Source organism: Piliocolobus tephrosceles, chromosome 8, assembly GCF_002776525.5.
Source record: "Piliocolobus tephrosceles isolate RC106 chromosome 8, ASM277652v3, whole genome shotgun sequence".
Classification (NCBI taxonomy): domain Eukaryota; kingdom Metazoa; phylum Chordata; class Mammalia; order Primates; family Cercopithecidae; genus Piliocolobus; species Piliocolobus tephrosceles.
Genome location: NC_045441.1, coordinates 118,099,610 through 118,116,045, shown reverse-complemented (window position 1 = coordinate 118,116,045; position 16,436 = coordinate 118,099,610). Strand labels below are relative to the sequence as shown.

Sequence of the window (16,436 nt, the reverse complement as noted above, 5' to 3'; positions counted from 1 at the left end):
GTTAAAAATGAAAAGACAAAATTACTTATTAACAGATCTTTTATCTACTTAGAAAACCCAAGAAAATGCACTAAGAATTTATTAAAATTAATAATGCTATCAAAGTAACTGCATACAAGAAATACGTATTTCAGAATTAATAGAGTCTCACTATATCAGTGTTAACGCAAAAACCAAATTTTATGAAATGTTTTAAAGTGGTTTGTCCTGAGCCAGTATGAGTGACCACAGCCCAGGAAAACCCAGTCTTGAGGAGTTTTGGGAAAGTGTGCTTGAGGTGGTGGGATTGTGGTTTGGTTTTATACATTTCAGGGATGCAGGAGTTACAGGCAAATACATAAATCAAAATACAGAAGGTATTTATACATTTCAGGGATGCAGGAGTTACAGGCAAATACATAAATCAAAATACAGAAGGTATACATTGGTTTGGTCTAAAAAGATGGGCTGTCTTGAAGTGGGGGCTTACAAGTCATAAGTGGATTCAGAGATTCTTTAATCTGCAGTTGGTTAAAGGAACAAAAAGCTTGGGGCTAGCAGAAAGGAATGTTTAAGTTAAGGGTGCTATGTCAGAGTCAACCATAACTTTGACAGTTTAATAAGATTGATGGGCTATAGATGTGACTTAACTCTTGCCTTGTGTGGCCTCAGATCTTGTTTGTAATTTAGTATCTTATTGCCACAAGGAGTCTTTGATCAGCCGGGCGCGGTGGCTCATGCCTGTAATCCCAGCACTTTGGAGGCTGAGGCAGGTGGATCATCTGAGGTCAGGAGTTGAAGATAAGCCTAACCAACATGGTGAAACCCTGGTCTCTACTAAAAATACAAAAAGTTAGCCAGGTGTGGTAATGCACACTTGTAATCTCAGCTACTCTGGAGGCTGAGGCAGGAGAATCACTTGAACGTGGGAGGTGGAAGTTGCAGTGAACCGAAATCGTGCCATTGTACTCCAACCTGGGTGGCAGAGCAAGAATCCATCTCAAATAAAAAAGGTCTTTGATCAGTCTTATGATCTCCATTTAACATTAATGCTGGCCACTTGTACCTAAACTCCAAAAGATAGGGAGTGTAACAAAAACCTATCTGACCTATCTTCCCGTCATGGCTGAGAGCTCCATTTTTAGAGTTTCTCTGGAGTCTCCATGGTAACAGGAAGGGCCTGTTCAGTTGGTGGGAGACTTAGGATTTTATTTTTAGGTTACACTGGTAATCATCAGTTAGAAAATGTAATGGGAAAAGAATTCATTCAAGTTAGCAATCAACGTCAGAACCTACCATGTTTCCTTGAAAGATATTTTAAAGATGTCAACTCTTCTCTAGTTATAGTTATAGTACAACAATTGTAGACATACCAGTGAGATTTTTAGAACTTGATAAAATAATTCTGTAGTTCATCTCTGATGATTTACTTATGGGAGTATCTAAGAAATTTTAGGAAAGAAGAGTAAGAGACAATTTGCTTCAAATGTATTACAAAGCTATAATAAATCTAAAGCTTTATAATATAAAGCTAAATATATAATCTTTTACGTACTGTGTAACATAACGTATATACACTCTATTATATAATAGTAAAGTGAATGGGAAAAAAAATCAAATGATACTATTTTCTATTCCTCAGTAATCAGACAGTAAAATGTTGTAATATGTAGTCTTGGCCAGGATGCAATAAGATGGAGGAAAGTAGTTTGACAGTTTAAATTAAAATTTGCACCATTTGAGTAACTTTTAGAACTTTATATACTTTTAGGACTTTATTATAAGGAAATAAGCAGAAACTGAGACAAAAGTTGATGTATGTTGCAGTGTTGGCTGTAGATTTGTACATGTGACAATTGGGTGTTAATGTCCTTTTGTCTCTTCAGCTGTTGTCTCAAGAGCCCAGCAATGGCATATCCTCAGATCCCACAGTGTTCTTAGATCGCCTTGCAGTGATATTTAGGTAAGAAGGGAGACATTGGGTGCCTTACTTGGGTTAAAGGCTCAGATGAAACCATTGTGTATTGAAGTAAGCAAGTATTTTTTTCTCATACTTCCAAGTATCTCCCTGTGGTTTGGAGACTAATTAAACCAGCTGTTACCTGAAGTTCTGGGGCAAAGGCAAATTCTAAGAATTCATTCCTGGTAGATCTTTATGTTAAAATACTCTTTAAAAGTGGATGGCTAGGCGCGATGGCTCATACCTGTAATCCCAGCACTTGGGAGGCCAAAGCAGAGATTGCTTGAGCTTAGGAGTTCGAGACCAGCCTGGGCAGCATGGCAAAATCCTGTCTCTACCAAAAATATAAAAAGTTAGCTGAGTATGGTGGCATGGGCCTGTGGTCCCAGCTACTTGGGAGGCTGAGGTGGGAGGATCACTTGAGCCTGGGAAGCAGAAGTCACAGTGAGCTGAGATTGTGCCACTGCACTGCAGCCTGGATGACAGAGTGAGAACCCCATCTCAAAAAAAAGAAAAAAAAAAGACTCTCTAAAAATGGAATTATTTTGGTCTCCAGTTCTGTGGACACCAAAAGACCAAACTTTCACATATATCATCATTCCACATGCATCAGAATCACCTGGGCTTATCAAAACAGATTGCTAGGTCCCATCCCCTCAGTGTCTGATTCATTGGATCTTGGGTAGGACCTGAAAATTTGCATTTCTGATAATTCCCAGGTGATGCTGATGATTCTGCTTGCTATTCCAGAGACCATACTTTCAGAACATCTCTCTATATAGTGTATGGGCACAAAAATATAATGAAGTTTCTTCAGTGATCAGGGGAAATTAATGCATCTTTGAAGTCAAGAGGAGGAGCCTAATGATTAAAAAGGCATTTGAGTGACAGTTTTCAAAGGGTGATTCTTACTGAGTAACATAATTTATAATTTGTGGGATCAGTGTATAACTGGAATGTTATAGTAATCGTTGCATAGAAGCCTATGTGGGATAAATATTTAAAAAGGTGATGTGTTACTAGTTATTGTCAACAGATACCTTTCTCTGAGTTGGTGCAATGTTCTCCTTTTATAATTAGGAGAGCCCTGTTAACATGCCATTCTGAGAACCTATTAACAGTAACCCTTATTTCACAGTAAATGAAAGAAAATCTGCAATAGATGTAAATACTTGAATTAAAGTTAAATTTTTATCAAAGTTGCTGTTGGGCTTTTTAAAACTAAAGTGTAGCTTTCCTTTAAAGTAATTGGTAGTTAATTATGTGTTTGTTTGTTTCCTTCTTTTCTTCAAATTAGTGGGCTCTCGAATTAGAGGAGTTGTATCTGGCTGATTGTGGATAGTACATTGGATTCAGACTAGAACTGCAACATCTTTGGACTACAGTTCCTATAGCTTTTAGTCTTTTAATGCAAGGAATGAAGCAATACTTGGTGTCTAGTAGTGGATTTAGACAACTTGTGTGTATTTTTTTGTTAATTTGGAAGAAACTACATATTCAGGTTTTTGGGTTTTTGTTTGTTTGTTTTGAGATGGAGTTTTACTTCATCCACTTCTTGTCCAGGTCGGAGTACAATGGTGTGATCTCAGCTCACTGCAACCACTGCCTCCCAGGTTCAAGCGATTCTCCTGCCTCAGCCTCCCAAGTAGCGCCACTACCAGCCTCCCAAGTGTCTGGGATTACAGGCTTGCGCCACCATGCCCAGCTAGTTTTTGTGTTTTTAGTAGAGACAGGGTTTCACCATGTTGGTCAGGCTGGTCTTAAACTCCTGGACTCAGGTGATCCACCCGCTTCGGCCTCCCAAAGTGCTGGGATTACAGGTGTGAGCCACCACACCCAGCCCATATTTGGGTTTATAAGGGGGAAATAATGGAAAAGATAGCTGTAGCACCTCACAGCCCATGTACCCAAAGTTGGGTTGAATTTGCATGTTATATTGGAAGTGACTTGAAGATGGCCAAAAAATGATAGGATGATTTAAAATATGTGCTTATAAGGGTGATGTAAGTAAATGACTTTATCATCTGGTTTTCTTTATTTGGTGAACATGATACTAAGTAAGCAAGCAGGAATCAGGGCTCTGGGTCCTCAGTGAAATTGGTCTTCATTCACTATTTTGGGCTGTTGTCTTTTCCCAGGCATACCAATCCCATTGTGGAAAATGGACAGACTCATCCATGCCAGAAAGTCATACAGGAAGTAAGTGCTTATGGATGCTTGTGGAATCAAGGCTTGCTTCTTTTTTCCTTACAGGGCTTTGGGTAACTCACCTGAGGAGATACTGTCTTCCAAGTTTATAGGGAGATTCAGTTTGTTGATATTGTTTCAATGAAATGAGGGACAGAGCCATCTAAATATCTTTTATTTTAGATTTGATAACAAAACAGGCTACAAGGGAATGCATTGAAAGGCCAGAGAAGTGGTAGAAAGAGATTCACTGTGTGACTCCTAGAGTAGCTGGGAGGCCTGATCAATACCAGCAGAATATTTTTGACAAAGCTGGTGACTTCAGTTTCCTCAGTGATGACATATTTCCCCTCTGCTTTTTTCACTGAAGGTTATGTGAGGATCAAAAGTCCTGTTTTAAGAATTGCTTTTGAGGCTTCAGAGGACAAATGACATCAACACTACATATTTTTAAGTGTCCAGTGGTCTCAGATGATGCCATTTCCTTAACTCTAGTCCTTTTGTTCAAATTCTTCCACCTTCCAGGAACTGTCTTTAAACATCTCTTCCTGTATAGCTCGTACTCATTCTTTTCATCGCCTTTCAGGAAGTCTGAAGTTTAGAAATTGTGTATCTCTGCCTTTTAGCAAAGTTAGACATGCTCTTCTTCCAGTTCTAAAGAGGCACTGTTTTCTCTTGTTAAGTGGTAGGGTTTTGTGGTGGGTAGTCTGTTGAACCTGTGCATGCTGGCCATGTGTGTTCCTATACAGAAAGTTTTTTCCCAGTTATTTAAAAGCTAAATGAGGTGTTACCAACTTAGCAGTTTTTTAGGTCCTAGTTGTTGATGATTTTCTTTCTTGTGCTCTTTTACTTTTGACCCAGATATGGCCAGTTTTATCCGAGACTCTAAATAAGCACCGGGCTGATAATCGGATTGTAGAGCGTTGTTGCAGGTGCCTGCGCTTTGCTGTTCGCTGTGTAGGCAAAGGATCTGCAGCGCTGCTGCAGCCACTAGTCACACAGGTAAAGTTATCTGGGGCGGGTAGGGGGCGGTGGTGAGGGACATGTTCCATATACAGGATTAGAAAAAGGCTAGGCATGGTGGCTCACATTTGTAATCCCAGCACTTTGGGAGACCTGTGCAGGTGGATCACCTGAGGTCAGGGGTTCAAGACCAGCCTGGTAGGCCGGGCGCGGTGGCTCAAGCCTGTAATCCCAGCACTTTGGGAGGCCGAGACGGGCGGATCACGAGGTCAGAAGATCGAGACCATCCTGGCTAACATGGTGAAACCCCGTCTCTACTAAAAAATACAAAAAACTAGCCGGGTGAGGTGGCGGGCGCCTGTAGTCCCAGCTACTCGGAGGCTGAGGCAGGAGAATGGCATAAACCCGGGAGGCGGAGCTTGCAGTGAGCTGAGAACCGGCCACTGCACTCCAGCCCGGGCGACAGAGCGAGACTCTGTCTCAAAAAAAAAAAAAAGACCAGCCTGGTCAACATGGTGAAACCCTGTCTCTACTAAAAATACAAAAATTAGCCAAGCATGGTGGCACGCACCTGTAATCCTAGCTACTCGGGAGGCTGAGGCAGGAGAATTGCTTGTCTCCCAGCCTGGGTGACAGAGCAAGACTCCATCTCAAATAAAGAATTTGAAATAGGAGCCTTTAGGACAAAACCTTTGCTGATGAAATGAAACACTTTTGTATTTATGAACAAACTAAAAAAAAACTTGAAAGAGATTAATGCCTGTGATAGGTACATTGTATATAAGGGAAACAGCCTAAAATCTCTTCTGTATAGTAGCTATAGCAGTATTCTAAGTAGAAACACAGCCCAGTGTGAAATTCTATGAAGCAAATGACTCGTGCTCAGTCCTTATATACTAATGGTAAGCATTTTTATATTGAGATCCTTGGGAAAAAAATGTAGCAAGTCACACTTTGCTGTTTCTTGGCCCAAAGGGATTTTCTTCAATCTTGGCCACAGTTAGTTGTCCACGGAAGTCTCTTATTTGTCAAAAAATTGGACTGTTTTAGTCATTAAGATTGATATGTAATTATGATGGTATGTAAATGATGTTCTCTAAAATCATATTCTTGTCTAGAACTATATGAGATGCTTATGCTTAAGTCACTAAGTCATTTATGTTGATGTTAACCTTAGAGCAGGGCCAGGATGCCAGTGCCTAGGACACAGGATTTAGGGATGCAAGGCAAAGTGCCAGGCCTGTATTTGCAGGACTCTGAGGTGCGTTCTGAAATTTTGTACCCATGCTGTGAGGAAAACAGTCACAGAGCTCCAGGCTAGAGCCCTACCCCACCCAACCTGAAGTGACCATGCTCTACCTAAGGAGGACACCCAGGGTGCAGATTTTAAGGAGGTCTTGACCTTAAGAGTGAGTTCCCCCTTAAATTCTGCACCATAGGTGCCCTCATCCACAGGCACAGGCATGCTGGTGCAGTGGTGGTACTTGGATAACCTTGCCTCTCTAAATTGTAGATTTGATTAAAGGTTGTACAGGTAAATATTTCAACAGAATTTTAATTTTTAGTGATTTTCTCTACTTTCACTATATGCTGAGCACCATAATATATGTTTGCATTTAGGCAATTGCTACCTCTGGTCAAGTGTCCCCTTCAGTGCAATATATTCTGGGTCTACCACAACTTGATAGAATGCCCCTTTGCTATTGGAGGATACCCTCATGATTTTGATACTGTTTTTTAATTCCTGCCAGTTATATATGACGAACTCAATAGAGTAGGTAGCATTATTATATAGGAAGTGTGTTCTGGAGTCAGTACATGTGACAAAAATGAAAATTATCCTTTAAAAAAATCCCTTAACTCAGGAGCCAGCAGTCTATAGTCAGTGGCCTTGCCACCTATTTTTTTTTAAATGTTTTACTGAGCTATAGCTATAATTAAGTATTATCTATTGGTCATTTTTGTGCTACACTGGCAAACTTGAGTGGGCAGAAGACTGAATGGTGGACAAGATCTGTACTTTTTACAAAGTAGCCCTTTAAGAAAATGTTTGGCAATCCTTGACTTCATCATTCCTTAGTAGAGCATATAATTTTGAGTTTACATCATGGAATGGATTCATAGCTCCTATCTCATGCTCATTCCATGGCATAGGCCAATAGAAGAATTAGTTACTGTATCCTTTCAGTGCCCACCAAGTTCATAGAGTTGAATTTGTGTAATAAGATCAATACATATGTACTGTGGTGGCATTTTAAATAGGTGAGTGTACAATTGCTTCTTAATTCTGGGAGGATAGTGGAGTAAAAATTCTAAACAAATTATTTAAGCACATATTGTGGCTGGGCATGGTGGTGCACATCGATAGTTTCAGCTGCTCAGGAGGCTGAGGTGGGAGGATCCCTTGAGCCTGGTAGGTTGAGGCCACAGTGAGCCAAGATCTCACCACTGCACTCCAGCCTGGGCAACAGAGCGAAACCCTGTCTCTTAAAAATAATAATAATAGGCTGGGCGCGGTGGCTCAAGCCTGTAATCCCAGCACTTTGGGAGGCCGAGATGGGCGGATCACGAGGTCAGGAGATCGAGACCATCCTGGCTAACCCGGTGAAACCCCGTCTCTACTAAAAAATACAAAAAAAACTAGCCGGGTGAGGTAGCGGGCACCTGTAGTCCCAGCTACTGGGGAGGCTGAGGCAGGAGAATGGCGTTAACCCAGGAGGCGGAGCTTGCAGTGAGCCAAGATCCAGCCACTGCACTCCAGCCCGGGCAACAGAGCGAGACTCCGTCTCAAATAATAATAATAATAATAATAATAATAATAATAATAATGTGCATATTGTACTAAAATTTTTGCTCTGCTGAAATCCAAATAGCTTCATAGAAAACACTATTTTTTACTTAAAAGATAAAATAGGTTTAGGAGCAACTCAAAATTTAAACAATGCTTTCACTGTCTTCTCCAAGATGAAAGTGTTTGATATTGTTTTCCCAACTATGGCTATATATACTATTTAAAAATATGATTTATCTACAGTGCAAATGAGAGCAACCTTTACGTACTGGATGAAATATTCTGTGCTGGGGTTTTGCAAATAATTCATGAGCTCCCTGATAGCTTCCAGCTTTAAGTATTAGACAACTCTTATACAGCATTGTCTTGGGAAGATGAAAGCTCAAAGGGTTGGAAGAATAGAGAACCTGAAAATCATTGAGATATTGAGCCCTATGTTTCACAAAATAGTGCTAACAAGCTTTACTATCTTGCCTTAAAGAGAAGAAGTCAATCTATCTCTGAATTTCTTCCTGGAGACGGTTTCGTAAGTTGGTACTTTTTGAAGGGCGAAGCATTGAACTAATTGTTTTTTTCCTCGACAGATGGTGAATGTGTACCACGTACATCAGCATTCCTGCTTCCTGTACCTTGGCAGTATCCTTGTGGATGAATATGGCATGGAAGAAGGCTGTCGGCAGGGACTACTAGACATGCTCCAGGTATCTTTTCCATGAGGAGTATAGATGCATCAGGCTTAGAGGATCTGAAGGCCTACCAGCCTATTCTTTACCATGTCTTTAATTCTGTTGCTTCTTTATGTTTTCCCCCAGGCATGTTGATTTCCTAGTAACAGGGAGGTAGAAGCTTCCTAGTTGTTCTCTGAACAGGCCTGTTTGAGAGAATGAGAGACTGACCACATGAGTGTAATGATTATTACAGATGTTACTGCCTGGTTTATGCTCTTCCAGAGATAGGGTGTTTGGAAGAGGGGAGGAGGTGAGCAAAATGAATCTCTAAGCTCAAGCATTATTGTATTTTTAACTTCTTGCCTGGAACAGCCAACTGACTAGTTTTCTTAGCAGCAGGGAGGGTTTTAGAGTTAATAATAGCATTGGAAATAGCTCCTCAGATACTGCTTTTCCCTCCCTTCCAGCCACAGAGGGGGAATATTGAGTTTAAGAATGCTGTTTCTCAAGATGTCTTTTCATTTAAAATTGATATTTCATAATTATTATAAAAATTTCCACTCCCTCAGTGGACTAAACCATATCTAGTACCTAAATAGAGTCTGCTTTCAGAAATTTCTAAAGCTTTGAGATGACATCTGTTGAGTTTTATAAACTAAAATCTGTATCCTCAACCCTTTCTTAAATGTGAACTTCATAGGTGAAAACTGTTTATGTCAACTGGGAAGGATTTATGTCTTTCTTTTCCTGATCAGATTCTCATTACAGTCTTTTCTTTTCCCAGCTGTGCTTTTCTTCTTTGTTCCTTTTGTACTTATTGTAATATTTGGCAAGTCTGAATGCTGTGGCATTTCTGAAAAAGGATTTCTTTTAAAATCAGTGTTCTGTTTTAGGCACTGTGCATCCCCACCTTTCAGCTCCTAGAACAGCAGAATGGTCTCCAGAATCACCCTGACACTGTAGATGACCTGTTCCGGCTCGCCACCAGGTAAATCCTTCTGAAGAGCCCATTTCTTAATTGCTCATCCTATCACTGCTTAATCTTGCCATCTGACCCTTGGTTGTTTTATTCTTGTAAAATGAAGTCACTGGAGTAGGTAGATTAATGATTCATAACCCAAAGGTAAATTGCAAGCTGATATATCCCCAGCAATGATGCAGAGAATGGCAGGAAGCAAGGGATAAAGGAGCTGAGTTCCTGCCAGGAAGGAGGGCACACACACAAGACAATGCAGTGTGCCTGGCAAAACACCTGACTAGATCATTTCTACAGTCCTCTGTAGTTTTTGACTGTTTGTGCTGTTGTGATTTCATGTTTCACCTCAGCCTTCTCTTTGAGAAGCTTAGCGTCCTTTAGATATAATCAGTTTCAGAATAAAGAATGTCTGGGATTTTAAGATGCCTTAGCACTTGTCTCATACTGTATTTCTCAGCTCTACCCACAGCCTACTTTATCAGTAGCACTGATGATATGATTGCCAAACTTCTGCTTGAATTCCTTAGTCCCTAACTAAGGAATTTGAACCAAACCTGTTACCATATCAGCATTTAAAAAAAAAAAAAAAAAAGAGAAAAATCATTATTTTCAAAACAACAAAAGCCCAACTGTTATTTCATTTACAAATGCTAAGTAATACTGACTTGATTGTTTCATCTTAGGATTGATTTTTTTTTTTTCTTTTTTCTTTTTTGAGATGGAGTCTTGCTCTGTTGCCCAGGCTGGAGTGCAATGACATGATCTCGGCTCACTGCAACCTCTGCCTCCTGGGTTCAGGTGATTCTCCTGCCTCAACCTCCTGAGTAGTTGGGATTACAGGCGCCCACCACCATGCCCAGCTAATTTTTGTATTTTTAGTAGAGACGGGGTTTTGCCATGTTGGTCAGGCTGGTCTCAAACTCCGGACCTCAGGTGATCCGCCCACCTTGGCCTCCCAAAGTGCTGGGATTACAGGCGTGAGCCACCATAACTGGCAGGATTGAATATTGAACACTTTTTTTTGTTAGTTTTTGGGTAGGTTAGAAAAACTGTTTTTTTCTTTTTTTAGTTGATAGAATTGTTGGATGGGCTGTCGCCCTCTGTTTTCTTAGGGTATGTATTCCTTGGAAAACTAGTCCCTAGAAATGTTCTTTGTACAAGTGATGAAACAAGTTTGGAATATACTGTATCTTTTTTTGAAGAGATTCTCCCTATATATTAAAGGAACTTGGAAACCCGATAGTGGTTTAAAACAAAAAATAAGCAAAACCACTTTAAAAATCCAGCAGCATTTCCCAAGCTTATTTGAACACACAACCTTTTCTTTGAGAGATTCCTGTTGATATCCTGGGAACCAGAATTCTGTGAACTTTAGTTTGGGAAATGCTATTCTAGCATCTTTAGGACTTTTTAACCTAGGAGAGTTTCTACTTGTAAGTCCTTTTGACTGGTCTTTCTTGATTTATAAAATCTTAGTTGGAAATTAGGTGTGGTGACATGTCTTTTAATACACTAATCTAAGATATGGTCCTTTTTTTTTTTTTTTTTAAGAGCAACTTTAGGTTCACTGCAAATTTGAGTGAAAAGTTGCTGCCATATACCCCTCCCTCCTAACATGTACGGCCTTCCCCTCTATTAGCATCCCCCACCAGAGTAGTACAAACCATGACCCTATATTAACACATCATTATCACCCAAAGTCCATAGTTTACATTAGGCTTCACTCTTGGTGTACATTCTGTGGGTTTTGACAAATGTGTAATGATATGTATCTACTGTTATAGTATCATACAGAATACTTACACTGCCATAAAAATCCTCTATGTTCTGTCTATTCATCCCTTCTTCCCTGAAACCCCCACCAACCACTGATCTTTTTTACTGTCTTCATAGTTCTGCCCTTTTACCCTGGCTGCTTTTATAGCCTAAACTTGTCATTTATACCTAGTCTCACTTTCCACACCAGGTTTATTCAGCGTAGCCCTGTCACCTTGCTGCGGAGCCAAGTAGTCATCCCTATCTTACAGTGGGCCATTGCCTCTACTACCCTGGACCACCGGGATGCCAATTGTAGTGTCATGAGGTTCCTACGAGACCTCATTCATACAGGGGTAGCCAATGATGTAAGTATAAAAATGATACCATTTCTACTTAACAGTTTTTATCTCCTATCTCTTTGTCATTCCTTAGGGGAAAACCAGCATCTCAGTATTTCCTTACTTGATCTGTATTGGTAGACATATATCATAATGGATCATTCACTAGTCAAAATATCAACTAAGACACTTATGCTGGGTGCTTTAGACTATATAAAGCAGTCTAAAACTGTTCGTGCTCCTAAACCATTTGGTGTCTAGTTGAAGAGAGAAACAAGTTTAAAGAGTTAAGTAACAACAAGAAGCCAGTATTTGGTGTTTTTTATTTGTTTTTGAAACAGGGTCTTGCTCTGTCACCTAGGCTGGAGTACAGTGATGTGAATCTCAAGGGATCCTCAGCCTGAGTAGCCAGGACTACAGGCATTCAACACCATGCCTGGCTAGTTTTTATATTTTTTATAGAGATGGGGTTTCACCATGTTGCCCAGGTTGGTCTTGAACTCCTGGCCTCAAGTGATCTTCCCACTTTGGCCTCCAATATTTGATTGTCAGATGAGTGATCAAAGTCGTGATTGGTATGAGGTCAGACGAGGGAAAGCTCTAGACCAAAAAGAGTTGGAATAACTTTCTGGAAAGGGAGGGATTTAAATGGAGCCATGGAATAGAGGTAGAATTGTGATGGATTAGAGAGGCAGATAGTCATACTGCCTCTAAATCAAGATCAGAGCAAGTCAGAATAGTACTAAGTTTGTTAGTAGACAACTAAGCAGTGGGAGCAGTAGTGTGGTTCACAGGAGTTTTGAAGTTAGGTTTGATTAGATGTGGAGTAGAATTGTAGACAGGGGAGAGCAGCGAAGAAGTATGTATTTACTTCTGCATTCTATTCAGGCTATTCATTTAAGAAGTTTGGCAGTAAAAGAGAGAAGAAAATAACTAGAAGGGAAAGGCAATTTAAAAAATATTTTTCTCAAGATATTAGAAATATATGTGTTTTTAAAGACCACAAGAAGGGTTGGGCACAGTGGCTCACGCCTGTAATCCCAGCACTTTGGGAGGCCAAGGCGGGCAGATCACTTGAGGTCAGGAGTTCAAGACCAGACTGGCCAACATGGTGAAACCCTGTCTCCACTAAAAGTACAAAAATTAGCCAACTGTGGTAGTGGATGCCTGTAATCCGAGCTACTAGGGAGGCTGAGGCAGGAGAATTGCTTGAACCCAGGGGATGGAGGTTTCAGTTAGCCGAGATCAGGCCACCGCACTCTAGCCTGGGCGACAGAGCAAGACTCTGTCTCAGAAAAGAAGAAAAAAAAAAAATTAAAGACCACAAGGAGAAAAAAAAATAAGGGTTTTTTTGATAGAAAAAAATTAGATCTCTGATAGATGTCTTCAATTCTTATTTCAGTTGGTTTTGTTTTGTTTTGTTGTAACGTGGGGGTCTGGCTGTGTTACCCAGACTAGTGGCCATTCACAGGTGAGATCCCACTGCAGATCAGAATGGAATTTTGACCCCCTCTGTTTCTGACTTGGGCTGTTCACCCCTCCCTCTTTAGGCAACCCAGGAGTGGTTTCCCGCTCCTAGGAGGTCACCACATTGATGCTGAACTTAGCACAGGCACCCAACTGGTATAGCATGCTCCAGCCCAGAACACCTGGGTTTAAGCTGTTCCCCTAAGCCTTTGAAGTGGGTGGGACTGTGGTGTGTGCTGCTGTGCCAGGCTGACTTGATTTTTATAAAAGGAAATAGGAACACAAGTTATTTTTCACATTAAAGAAAAATTAATACCATCACATAGAAGATGAGAAAAAAAATTTTAAATTTGCTAACTTTAATTCTTAACCATGTTTTCTGCCTTCAAATCATGAAAAATCTAAGCATTAATCTCTGTTGAAACCCATGTTCATTCCTTGGATACTAATGAACTCTTTCATTTTCTTTCCAAAGACAAAACATTTTCTTGACTTTGTGAATCCAGCTGTTACTTTACACACACCTGCATACACACACATACACACCCGCACACACAGACATACACACTTTCCGACCTATTAAAGAGAAATTACTAAAGGGAAAGGAGTGCTTGGTCTTTGGGAAATTGAGACTAGAATTTATCTGATGTTCCTGTTTTCCTACATATAGCATGAAGAAGACTTTGAATTACGGAAAGAACTGATTGGACAGGTGATGAACCAGCTTGGACAGCAGCTTGTCAGCCAGCTGCTGCACACCTGCTGCTTTTGCCTCCCCCCCTATACCCTACCAGATGTGGCTGAAGTGCTCTGGGAGATCATGCAGGTTGACAGACCGGTAAGATTGTTTTCATAAGGAATTTATCTCACAGGCTTTGGTTCCTTAAGGCCAACCCTAATTTTGCAACTAGCCCTGTTTTCTGTCCATGGAACCAAATTTAGACATATTGCCAAGTTAGATTGGTAGATGAAGAGGCCCGTAAAGGTCAGTAATTTATATTGAGTTCTTTAAAACATGTTTCTATGTCACTGTCATAGGGGCTATATTACCAGAAGTAAGTATCAAGCATTGAATTCAGTCGTGTGACTTTCCAGTGTGAAATTTGTTCACTTGTGAGAGATGTCCAAATGTCAGTTTTATTAGTTGCATATTACTCAAGTAGTATTTAATCCTTTGAGACTTATTCTATAGCACTGTATTATTTCTTGGTGATACATCTAACCAGAACATTTGGAAGCACATAGTTGTCAAAGTAACCCACAGTGTACAGTTGGATATATTTCCCCTCTGGATTTCTTTGAACCAGATCCTTTATCACCCACCTAAGGATGGAGTTGTTTTTTTAAAGCTATCTGATAATGCCCAGGTAATTTCAGTACTGGGCCACATGACCATAACTCAGGTTATGTGTACTGTGTGAAAGTTGAGTAGAATGGTAAAATATAATATAACCTGAAATTGTTTTTAAAATGGAATTTATAATTTTTAATATTACTATAAAAGCAGTTCAGGAAAGTACTCAATGGGACCTAGTTAAAGTGAACTGTCTTACGGAACTGCAGAATATAAAATGAATAATAATAATATATAATAGATAGTACCTATTCCTTGCTGGTTCAATACATATGTTCCATTTCAACCTGATAGAGTAGCATATTTGCTTTTCTAAAGAAAAGTACTTTTTGAGCCTCCAGGAATCAGCAAATTTAATTCGGAAGTCCTTGACCTGAGGGAAAAAGTCTTCATACTCTGCTTAAACTTTTTACAAATACACTTGGTTCCCAAGTAACAGGAAACTTATATAAATCTAACTTTATTAAAACATTCTTGATTGTAAACATATTGTTAAGTGCTAACAACAGCAACAACAACAAAAAATGAGAACAAGAAGTTTGGACAGGAATAGAAACCAGGTAGCCATGTACTCAACGGGGTGTACTGTATATCAGCCAGGCACAGTGGTTCACGCCTGTCTTCCAGTACTTTGAGATAAACCAAGGCAGGAGGATCACCTGATGCCAGGAGCTTGAGACCAGCCTGGGCAACTTAGACCCCATCCCTACAAAAAAAAAAATTTTTCTTTTTAATTAGTTGGGTGTGGTGGCATACATCTCTAGTTCCAGCTACTCAGGAGGGTGAGGCAGGAGGATTGCTTGAGCCCAGGAGTTCCAGCCTGCAGTGAGCTATGATCATGCCACTGCACTCTAGTCTGAGCTGCATAGCAAGACCCTGTCTCAAAAAAAAAAAAAAGTTTGCTATATAACAACTATTATGTATTTTTAAGAATTAAGGAACTGTTTTGCATCCATAATTAAGAAATGCTTCGTACTTCCTGAGCATTTATAATACTTTCGCTCTGGCTTATTATGGTCATAAATGAATATGATGGGAAAATATATAATGTAAAAAAAATTAGGTATAAAAGAGTAATTTTACAGCCCAAAACTGACTGAAGTATATATTCCACTTAAGAAAGGGATGAAGAAATATTAGAGCTGACCCAAAGGACAACAATAAAACTGAAAATAAGAACCCAGAGGAAGTCTCTAGAATTTTTATTTTTGAAAGGAAGGAAGTAAAGGGAGTAGAGACAATTCTTGTGCATAGGAAAGGCATAAAGAGAATGCTCAGATATGAGCAACAAGAGTAAGGTTTTTTAACACAAAGAGCAGGCAGATATCACAAAGGAACTGAATGGATAGGACTTATTCTGAGAGAGATGGCCTTAAAATCCTTAAGATTTTGGACTCATGTATACTTTCTGACATGGTGGCTTAGTATACTTTTTGCCCCTCCTCTTTCAGGTATCTGAACCTTTACTTTGGATCGCTTTTGATCTTTAAGCTCAAGAGTTTTTGGAAATCTGTTTAATTTTAAAAATATACTGGTCAAGTGCTTACACCTGTAGTCTCAGCACTTTGGGAGGCTCTCTTGAGCCCAGAAGTTTGAGACCAGTCTGGGCAAGATAGAAAGACTCCTCATCTCTTAAAAAAATGGTTTTTAATTAGCCAGGCATGTTGATGGACTTCCGTAGTCTGAGCTACCTGGGAAGCTGAGGTGGGAGGATCACTTAAGCCTGGAAGGTCAAAGCTGCAGTGCACTGCCCGCCAGCCTGGGCAACAGAGCGAGACCCTGTCTCAAAAAAGAGAGCAAGTGTGTGTGTGTCCGTGTCTGTGTTTGCATGCGTGCATATGTATATTTGTCATATACGTTATGACAGGAACAGAACAATAGCCTCATCCAGAAGAAACTTCACTTCTAAGGTGTAGAAGGTCCTTTTCTGAAATGATGCCTGCTGCCCCTTTGAAGGGAAGTCTAGGCATGCATGTTCAGACTGCCATCAACCCA

General features: G+C 40.1%; 1 protein-coding gene across 4 annotated transcripts in view; it reads left to right on the top strand.

The window, feature by feature from the left end:
- Positions 1-16,436, top strand: part of TNPO3 (transportin 3) — a 101,172-nt gene that overhangs the window by 71,727 nt on the left and 13,009 nt on the right. For all 4 annotated transcript variants that reach the window (XM_023223532.2, XM_023223533.1, XM_023223530.2 and 1 more), the window contains 7 exons: positions 1,866-1,942; positions 4,078-4,138; positions 4,988-5,128; positions 8,465-8,581; positions 9,442-9,536; positions 11,491-11,647; positions 13,758-13,925. In XM_023223532.2, the coding sequence (XP_023079300.1) occupies positions 1,866-1,942; positions 4,078-4,138; positions 4,988-5,128; positions 8,465-8,581; positions 9,442-9,536; positions 11,491-11,647; positions 13,758-13,925 (816 nt within the window). The remainder of the gene's footprint in view (positions 1-1,865; positions 1,943-4,077; positions 4,139-4,987; positions 5,129-8,464; positions 8,582-9,441; positions 9,537-11,490; positions 11,648-13,757; positions 13,926-16,436) is intronic.